Below are 10,847 nucleotides of genomic sequence, written 5' to 3'. Positions count from 1 at the left end.
GTGATATATAGATAATCCGAAAATCTGATCTATGCGTGTGGCCTTTTTTGAATTTTGCACAAAATTTTGTGTAACATTGCTAAAATGCAGTAACACTCATAGTTGGCAAACATAGGAAACCACATTGATTAATATGGTGAATGTAATATACTTTGGATGTGGCTTGCTCTAGGACCTATATCAATGAACCATTCTGATTGCATTATAAAACAATAAACCAAGTGTTAAAAATACACGACAAATAAATACAACTAATCAATATCAAACGTTTTGCCATAACACTTTAACGGTCAGAAAGTTTTTTAGTTTTATTCTAACAATTAGGGTGGGGAAGATGGCACACCTTTTTAAAAATAATTAAAAAAACAGTATCCTCACGACTCCCATAGACCAGTATTTATTTAAAAAAAAAACATGGTCAGGATATTTGGATATTATGTGCCAAAGGCCAAAGGGTGTCCCATCTTACCTCACAGTTCTATATATCAAGCAATTAAAGGTTGCATATGTTTGTATTGGAGCATAGTTTGGCACCCTAACTGTACACAATGAACAATACATCAATACCCCACCATTTTAAATGACGTTGGTGCAGAATTTTGAGCACACGGCAAAGCAAGAGCGATCTTTCGTTGGATTCTCTTATTATATAGACAAGCTAACTCTTGTGCGCTTGACATTTGCCTGTGACATCATAAAGACACTTGTTAAACATATAATAAGAGTAGAAACATAGGCGCCAAACCTGGGGTAGCACGGTAGGTAGTCATACCCTCGGGTTTTGTACACTGTACTAATTAGTATACAATTTAAAAAGCCAGCGTATGAAACATGGGCTTAATAAGAATAAAAAAAATTAAACTTAGTATTTCTAAATAAGCACCTGAAAGGATCAGACGAACACATTTGTATTTGAATGTTTGCTGTTGTGTAAGCGTGTCTGCGTCCCAATTGCACATTGGATGCTAAAACGAGAAATATTGTATTAAGTTTGATATATAATATAAATACAGGTGAATATATTAAAACCTTGGTACCAAAATGTGTCCTTGTATACCATTACTACTTTTTATTAAAACATAGCATTGGCAGCATTTTGGTAAAACTGTTTAAATGCACTCATTCACTCCTAACTTTTATAGGAAACCTGCTTAATTAATGTAGTGTGTAAGAAACATAGATAGCTTATATTAAACATAGAAATCCTACATTAAAAATGGAAATCTTACCTTCAGTCAAGGAATCATTCGTTGGCAATGCTGCCTCGAGTGGCGGAACTTCCCCTTTCGCTGACTCAGCATCTAATGTCGGGTTTAAATGATCCTTTATGACATCATAGATAAGGTCTTTGTTTAGCGATAATTGCTCTGCAGTTTTTGGGACAATTTTTTTCCATAGAAGTTTTTTATGAAACTGTGGATGTTTCACCTTACAGTGAGTTGTAAGTGACCTCCTGTGTTTGTATTTGAGGGAACACCCAGAGTACGGACATAACATCTTCCCATTCACAAATTCCACCTCAAAACAACTATCCATTGGAGCTGTGGGTGTGTCGAGGGCGTGTGAGGCGTCGGGTTTATGAGCCATCCTGTTAGATACAACAACTTGTTGTTTGTTGTAAGCCTCATTTAGCACAGGTGGCTCATTTAAGTTTTTTTGCGTCTCGTTATCGTTTTGTTTTGGTATGAATAGTTTACGAGCATTGCTTTTATGTTTCTTTCTCATATGACAAGTGAGAGCAAACAGATTGATCATTTGTCTTTTACATTCAGGGCAAATTATTTTTTCAGGTATTGTTTCAACTTTTGCTTTTTTCTTCGCAATGGCACCACCTACTGGTGACACACTGTCCTCTCGTTTTGCATCTTTGCTACCACTAGAAGAGCTAGAGAGCTTACGTAGATCAATGGTGCGTTTCGCCACGTTTGATTTCTTCAATAAAGGAGAAACATTTTTTTCCAAACTTGGCGGCGTTTTTAATTCTTTTTCTCTTTGTTTTTCCTCACTCTTTGATTGTGATGTCACACTTCTCTTTCTCCCACTTTTTTCCTCATGTTGCTTCTCCTTATTCTTAGCACCAGCTGAACTTATTTCTTCAGCTTTCTTCAACAGTTCTTGGTAGCCAGCCCTGTGGGAGAGGATGTCTTGGTCCGATGTTTTCATCTTCGAAATTTCTTTTCCTCGTTTCGGAGACACTTCGCTCCGTGATGAGGTTCGATGCTTCTTTACCTTCTTCATCAAATAATCCTCGGATGACTTTTGTGCATCACTTACACCATGCCCCTCCTGTGGAAACAAAATACGTAAAAACCATATGGGTAAGGTCCCACAGCAAGGCTTCCCATAGGACCTGAGAGATGTAGGCCATAGTTGAGCCATTTCCCTGAACACCAAGTCTACTTATACAACTTGTTCATTACCTTGACACCCAGGGTGCTACAACTCATTAGTGATCACTGGGTTGCAACAATGTTTGTTAAGTGTCTTGATTAAGTACACATATGCCAGCCTGTATTAAGCATTGAAGCCATTACCCACTGGTTGCGATACAAGCACCTAACCACTAAGTTACAGATGACCCTACGTCCCTACCCTTGCCCGACTGAATGTCTAATTATAAAATATTCTCCACAAATAAAAACGCACACTCACTTTTGTTTTATGACTCGACTTTTTCTTTTCGATGAGTCGTTCTGAGTCAGCAATTATTTTAGCGAAGCTGTTGTAGTTTAAGGCGTCACCAAAAGCTGACGACTCCTCCCGTATAATAGGGGTGTCGGTGTTATTACTCGGGTATTTGTCGGCCATGTTGTACACCGTCTGCGCATCATACCTGGGGTGAATGCATTGCAACGTTAAGTTGCATAATATGTATTGTCATATACCATATATAAACCTAAATTTTTAACAAAAAGTAGGGGACATTTTAAAATACAGGTACACTCATAATTGTCAAACATAGGGAACTTCATTGATTAATGTGGTGAATGCAATATACTTTGGCTCTGCTTGTTTGTATAGACACCTAACAGCAGGGTAAAATCTGGGGTGACATTGTTCAAATGCAGTTACACTCATAATTGTCAAACATAGGGAAACTCATTGATTAATGTGGTGAATGCAATATACTTTGGATCTGCTTGTTTGTATAGTTACCCAACAGTAGAGTAAAAGTTTTTTGAGGTATAAAACTTGAGTGTTAATACATATAATGCCCCCCTGTTTCAAAAGTTGGGGTAACATGCCACCCCAAGCACACCCAACATTATGCCTATGTTGTATTAAAGTGTGAGGGTGTGTAAGCTAAGAGTCAATAAACTTACTTTCGTTTAATTTTTGCCACTGGATGTGGAGAAGGTTCTGTGGTTACTTGTGGTTGATCTACTGATGATAATTTGTCGACAGAATCTAAACTTCTCTTCTTCACCTTCATGGTTTTATACCTAGGGACTGCTAAAGATTCCTGGCAACATTGTACGGCGAATGTGCGAGATGGGACGCCAAGAAAACCGGAGAAAACTGTCTGGGTGTTAACGTGGTTCAAAGGTTTTGATGATTTCTTTATTGCAAGGTGGTGATAATGGTCGTTTGGGGTGAAGATTTTTGAATGTGGATGGAAAAATGTTTGGCAAGCTACTGTAAAGTGGGTCGGTGGTTTGGTCTTTTTTTTGTGTGTGACTTTGACAGGTGCCTTGATCTTTACTTTCATGTTTAATAATGGTTTTATTTCAGATAATTTTGGAACGGGGTCTGGGGGGTTTGGTGGTTCATCTTGTACAATCGCCTCAGTGTGCACAGGAAAGTCAAATAAATCCTGGTTCACTTCTGCTTCTGTTGGTACCTCAGGCATATTTGGTGTAGTTTCCTTGTTCTCAAGTTTTGAAGTCATTTCCCATATATTTTCAATGTTGTTTTGAGCAAGAGTGAGATCAAACGACAAGGGAGCGCTTCCGAATAAACACATTACGTCTCTTGTTAAGGAGGCTCGAAGGTTGGAATATTTTTTCCGGTTGTACGAGGTTTTGTGAATTAAAACCTCATCTAGTTCTTGAAATAAGAAATCATCCACCGGCCAGAACCAGCCCTTTGAAGTCGAAATGTCGTCAAAAGTTGGTTTTGTGGAACTTGATGAATGTGGTTTAGGGGGTGGTGGAGGTTTTTCAATAATTTCTGCTTTTTCCGACATTCGTGTCGCTTTTTTCGCGCTCATTTTGTGCCTGAATTCAAGATGGGCTTGTATAGTGTGTTTGTGGCGAAACACACGATCACATGTCTCGACGGGACATTTTAACTCGAGAACTAAGTTTTCCTCAACTTTTTCAACCTCTTTTTCCTTTTGTAAGGTCCCAGCATCAGCAGTGTCAAACACACTTGGTAAAATTACCGGCAAACTTGGGATCACTGGCTTACTTATACTCAAACTTTCAACATTAGAATAACTTTGTAAATTTTCCGAAAACGTAGTTTTTCCGTTTGAATCACAATGTGAATTATCCATATCAAGCTTTTGAGTTGAATCTTCAGTTTTTTTGTTGTTCCTGCGTGATCGTGCAGAAGCAGAGTGTTGTTTTAATGAATTATAAAACACCATGATTTCCGATTGGGACCATCGGTGTTTTCTATTTAGATGGTTTGACATTCCTTGCTTGGAACGAATAATTCGTTGACAACTTTCTTTGGGGCAAACCCATATTGGGGTGGGTGGGGTATTAGGGGGCTGGGAGGTGACAGGTAAATGATTGGGTGATATATTACCCATGTTTTGATTCATTTCTTCAACATTTGCTTCACTTTCAACCAAACACTGTTGTTGTTGTTGTTGTTGTTGTTGTTGTTGTTGTTGTTGTTGTTGTTGTTGTTGTTTTTGTTCAACTTGACTCAATTCATTAATTCCAGATTCATTCATGGCATGATCAACTTCATTATTGTGAATCTCATTCACAACATAATCTTTACCATTCACATCATGAGTTTCTGTATTCACATCATGAGTTTCTGTATTCACATCATGAGTGTCTGTATTCACAACCTGATCATCAGAATTCATGGCATGATGCTCAGTATTCCCAGCATGATCTTTTCCATTCACGTCATGATCTTCTTTATTCAGAAGATGATCTTTTTCGCTCTGATCTTTATTCACACCTTCCATATTCACAGAATTACCTTCATTCAATTTCCCGCACGAGTATTCTCATTCACGACATGGTCTTCATGATTTTTCACGCCAGCATCTTTTTCATGAATATTTTGATCACATGAATCTTGGTTATCATTATTTAGCTTATGTGATACAACAACGCTCATTATGACATCGTCAGGTTTACTACAACCTTCAACACTACCATCGAGTGGTTGTGGTTCAGTTTCCGATATTTTCCGAACTCTGTTTGTTTCCTTACTAGGTGGAGCTTTATCCTCCTAAACATAAATAAATAATGATCAATTTTCTAAAAAAAACTAATGTTATGTATAGTAGTGTGGGGTTAAGATGGATACCGTTAGCACATAAAAACTTTAGTATTATATGATTCTTACAGTACCATAATGTCAACTGAATATCCAAGCGATAAATTGCCAGGAAATTTACACATAATAATACTATGCATGTCAGCAACATCATATATGTATATAATGAATACTAATAATATTAATAGGTACAAATCATAAATATGTGAGAATATATTTACATAATGTGATGTATCTTCCAATGAAGTGTCGGTCTCTGCTTCACTACCCGATTCACCTAAATATAATGTTGGTTTTATTTCGAACTAAGGTAAAGATATGCTTGTGGCCTAAACATGGTATTAACACCAGGTCAGGTCCTATAGTATGCCTAGCCACGGAACCTAAACCATGTAGAACAGAATATGTACATAGTTTAGATTGTAGCAAGATGTGTAATTGTTTTGAATTGCCAGCAGTAGCAACCTGGGTGTTGGGGTAATAGAACAACTCTGGTCTAAAACTCTGGCCTCACAGTGGAACCTCAACCATGTAGAATCAATGGTTTAGAATAGTAGCCCTAGGCATTAAGGTAAGGGCCACCTGTAGGTAACCTCAGGTCCCGTGACATGTCTTGCCGTTAGGACCTTATACATATAGAATAGACAGCTTAAGCTAAATATTTTTAATCCACCTGATGAGTCAGCAGTTTTAGCTTGGTCACGCTCTACTTGTTGCACAATTGCCGCGTCATCGCTTGACATAGTCTCCAAGCAGACTTTCCTAAGCACCAACCAATCATAGGCATGGGAAGTTAGAAACTTGGACGGCCAGTTTCGCTTGAGGTATTCGAGTAGTTCGAATCTATTAGAATTATTTTTGCCAAAATCAAAACAAACAAAAAAAAATAATAAAAACAAATCGCAAAAAGACTGAAATAAATCCCACGTCTTTGACAAAGGACCTCACCCACATGGAATAGAAAATGTTTATGAAATATACAAAAATGTCGGGATGAAAATAAAAGCAAAACTCATTTGCATAACCCTACTTTCTTGCAAATAATATAGTTATTTGCATCTGAATATAACTTGCCATAATTACAAAATTGATATGATATTATACACACCTTAGTTGGGCAGTACAATCAATAGAAGTGTCTTTCTCTTTGTTGTAAGGAGTTTTATGAATCTTGGCAACTTCAAAGTAATGTTCGGGGGTTGGGTTTGAAATGAAGACAGTCAGTGAACAAGCTCTTGCTATCTGTGGGTTAGTGGTATGTGTTATTCCTTATGCTCACTGTCGAGTTATAACATGGGTGTCTTCTTATACACCAGGCACACATGGTGTATTCATACACCTCATGCTCACTGTCAAGTAAACCAAACATTACCAATGAATGGGGTAGAAAATAAGCGATTGAAGATAAAATTCCCTCCTTTAAAAGTTGGCTGTTTGTTTCATGAGGATTCAAAACATGAAGAGCGTGAAAAAGAACCTCAACGCATGTCACTCGACAATTATCGGGATCCTGTAAATCAAACAACAAGAATAATTGCTGAAGTCATATTAATAAGATTTTCTAAGAAAATCATTACAAATATAAACGGATGCTGATAGAAATATATGTTTTTTTGTCCTATCCAGGTTGTTTTTATCAGTGAATAAAATCATAAGCTTTGAAACATTTTAATAAATTGTTTAAATTTTTTACAGTAAGCCATTTTAAAATGATAAGAGTAATATGAAGCAAGGACAGTCAGGATTTTTGTCTGTTTTTCGAAGCATCCGATCCAGACTATAATTTCGCTACAAGAATCGTCCAATTTAATGAGCAACAGTTAACAAATATAAACTTACCAAGTTCCGTAGTGACGTAGCGATCCCCACACACTGACGAACAGTGGATAATTTCTTTTCTCCGTTAATTAGTTGTTTCATTATGATGTCATACAGCTCCGTTAGTCCATATTGTTCCGAAGTTACTTGGCACCATTTATACGACATTTCTCTACAAATAAAACATTTTGAGGGTCACAGAAAGTTGGTTGTTTTATAGTTTCTTATTCTTTTGTTTTATTAAAAGTGTCTGAGATGCCTTTTTCCAAAAAAAACATGAGTGATGTTAAATTCTAAAGACTTTATTACCAAATTTATACTTCAAAAAAGTTTTTACCATACTCTTAAGTGTGCAGATATAAACAAGCAATGCCAAAATATATTGCATTCACTGCATTAATCAATGAGGTTCCCTATGTTTGACAATTATGGGTGTAAGTATTATTTTAACAATGTCACTGCAGATATTGTTAAAATTTACCATACATTAATTAGGCGCAAAAAAGAAGCACAATATAAATTGGTTCATTCAGAAAAATATTTCATATACAAACAAGCAAATAAACAGTACATAGAGAAAATAGCAACCATAAGAGTTAACTTACGGCAAGTTCTCTGTGCTACAAGATGACCACATATATTCCATCGCTGAATTACAAAGTTTTATTCCAATTTTTTTATCAGTTGTAAGCAATGAGTCGATGACCTGTGTCAATAAATGTTGACAGTTTAACAAAAACATAAGCACTTAGGGGTTGGGGAAGACTGGAAGCTCTCCCAGTGGGTGGGGTGAAGCTGCATTTGTGGATTTACTTAAAAACAAGACATACCAAAGCACTTAAAGGTTGGGAATCTTAAAATACCGAAAAAAATTAGAAAAATCGTATAGTTGTATACCTGACATGTTACTTCAAAATTAAAATATTGAAATTGTTTTTCCAAATCTTTTGAACTTAATCGGCGAATGCAGAAATTTTGGTAACAGCGATGAAACAAAATGTTACTGGTTGCCTGTGAATGTAAAGCACAAAATTAAGCTCCGAATTTTAATACCAGATTACCTGACTTATTTTGTCAATGGCTTTTTACTCTGGTCTAATATTTTGCACCCAGCATTTTATTTAATCTTGCTCTGTGGAAAATATAGTTTTAAATAAAAAGAGAGATTTAAAAGAACAACTTTTACTTGGTAGCAAAAACTTATCAAAAAGATTTAGTGTGGCATAAAATTATTAAACACAAATATGATTTTATGTATATTCTAAGTCATTCTAAGTGCATGAGGTCGAGGTGTATGAAACATGTCAACCCTGTTATAACAACGCTTGTATGAAACAGAACACCCGTGTCATAGCAATGGTTGCTGCCATACCACGCCAAGATAAACAAGTTACATCCATTCGCATGAAATAAAGCTCTCACTTGTGGATGTAACATCACAGCACGCGAGAATAGAAGACACTCGTCAATCTTCGATGCATCGCATAACGCTTGAAACCGATGTACCATTAGGAGGCGCTCATCATCAAAATAATCTTTCACTAAAACAAAAAAAAAAAATTTAAAATTAGCAAGTACACTTGGGAAGTTAGATTTATTAAATATCCCAAAGAAAATTAATACAAAAACATGAGAATACAATTAAATATTGAATGCCCTGGGGCCTGGGCACAATGGACTAGATAAAGTGCAATAGTGCAGTGCATGCACCACAACCAAAGGATACCAGGCTAAAAGCTTGATGTTGGTACTGTGGCCATGTATGTCTTTAAGCAGAACAACTTTCAGGAATTGCTGGAACAGATTGTGTATTTTAGTGGGAAAAATGGTAACCCCTAAAAGCACGAGGTCTATAAATTAAGAGCTGGTCTTATAAAAATTATCCTTGCCCTACCACACAAGGATTTAGAAATTTCATTCATTTAATAACAATTATAAAAGACAGCCAACTATCCAAATTTCTTATTCCATAGACCTATATTCCCAAAATATTTAAAATGTGGTAATTCTCACACTGCTCAGGTGTTGTGTTATGTTGCAACATATCCTGCAAGAGTGGATGAGACCAAGGTCCATCTACTGATAGTTTGTATATCTGATGAACCAACTCATGTTGTGTACCCCTGTAATATAATACTGTGGTTAAAACTATATGTTATAGCAAGCATATTATGCACAAAACCTTTAAAAAATGCAGGAAAGGCAGGGATAGTTAGATGCCCAAACATGTGAAACAAATTTGACAAATTATTTCCAATTTTTACTGATAAAAGTAGTGAAAAACATTCCAATGTAGGTCTTCGCAAAGATGTCAACCCTGTTCCAAACCTTGGAGGTACATGCCACCCAAGTCACCCGTGTTTTAGTTACACTCCATTTTAAAATAATAGAATAGAAACTGGGCCGTCTGAAACTTACTGAAAGTTTTGGTCAATAATCCATGGTTTTGTGAATTCATTCAATGAATTCAAACCAACTTTTGTTGGAGGGTCCTTTAAGTTCAACATTAATTTCAATGTGAATCTGGAATAAAACAAGTGTAAACCAAACAAGTTAACAACAATAGTAAAAACTATACACTAACAAGCGACAATATATCTATTTACACATACTTATTGTATATTAATTTATCATTTTTATTGTATATCAATTTATTAGGTAACTGTAAAGCATATCAATTTTTTATATTTTAACAAAATCTGATGTGACAGTGTTAAAATACAGTTACGCCCACAGTCATCAAACATAGGAAACCTCCTTAATTAACGCTGGGGTGCCAAAACATATGATATCACTCCTGTTTTAAAAATGTCACCACATGCATCGGCGTCGAAACATTAAGCATTCAGACAAAAACCGGGGTGGCGAGATTGCAGTTACGTTTTAGGTTATGACGTCATACGATACGTAACTTTCTAGAAACCGCATTTTTACTGACGCGAGCCTGCGATGGCCCGTACGAAGGTATTACAATTCGGCTAAACAAAGAATAACCCGGTTAAACAGGCGATGTTACTGCATCCATAACGTAAGCGTGCTTCAAAATGAAGTAAACAAGCGCATACGATTTGCGTATTTTATAAAATAAACCATTCGCGATTACGGTCGACGATTGAATCTCCAGTGGTTACGCTTTAACTTCGGCTAGATTTATGTTACTGTTAATTAAACGTACGCCCACCAACGTAACTGTTACATCACAAGCTGTATTGTGATGTCATCCATTACTGTAAGGTCAGATGTTAAGAAATACCAACTTGGGGCGATACATTACGTCAAAAATAGCATTGTGATGCAATCCATTATCGTGACTTTCGTATTGCGTAATTCCAACCCTTGATGTTACAATCATAATTGTGATAGAAATAAAAATCGTAGGATATTGCGCAAGCCTGCACCTGTAAGTTTAACCATCTTTTAATACGTCACAACCGCTATTGTGACGTTTAGGATTAACGTGCTGCGTAACGCGTAATACTAAAGTTAAACCGTAACCAATGCATGCTATAAGATCGTATAAAAGGCATTCGCTTACTCCCGTTTCAACATTACTTCGACGA

The 10,847-nt window shown here is 36.4% G+C and overlaps 1 protein-coding gene and 1 non-coding gene across 2 annotated transcripts; both read right to left on the bottom strand.

The window, feature by feature from the left end:
* Positions 1–649: 649 nt before the first annotated feature.
* mir4193 (microRNA 4193) lies at positions 650–715 on the bottom strand. The gene has a single exon (NR_034590.1). It is a non-coding gene; the product is annotated as a microRNA 4193 (primary transcript).
* A 470-nt stretch (positions 716–1,185) lies between these two features.
* Positions 1,186–9,846, bottom strand: zf(c2h2)-40 (zinc finger protein 40; the record flags this gene model as incomplete). The annotated part of the gene is given in 14 exon segments (NM_001047995.1): positions 1,186–2,286; positions 2,647–2,833; positions 3,324–3,433; positions 3,686–5,191; positions 5,194–5,421; positions 5,691–5,746; positions 6,143–6,312; positions 6,578–6,711; positions 7,309–7,459; positions 8,723–8,828; positions 9,301–9,410; positions 9,706–9,812; positions 9,814–9,827; positions 9,829–9,846. Coding segments are annotated over 14 exon segments (3,998 nt in total), but the record flags the coding sequence as incomplete, so codon positions are not given.
* Positions 9,847–10,847: the final 1,001 nt, after the last annotated feature.

The sequence above is a fragment of the Ciona intestinalis genome, unplaced genomic scaffold, assembly GCF_000224145.3.
Source record: "Ciona intestinalis unplaced genomic scaffold, KH HT000203.1, whole genome shotgun sequence".
In the NCBI taxonomy this organism is placed as follows: domain Eukaryota; kingdom Metazoa; phylum Chordata; class Ascidiacea; order Phlebobranchia; family Cionidae; genus Ciona; species Ciona intestinalis.
This window is presented reverse-complemented; position numbering and strand designations above follow the sequence as displayed.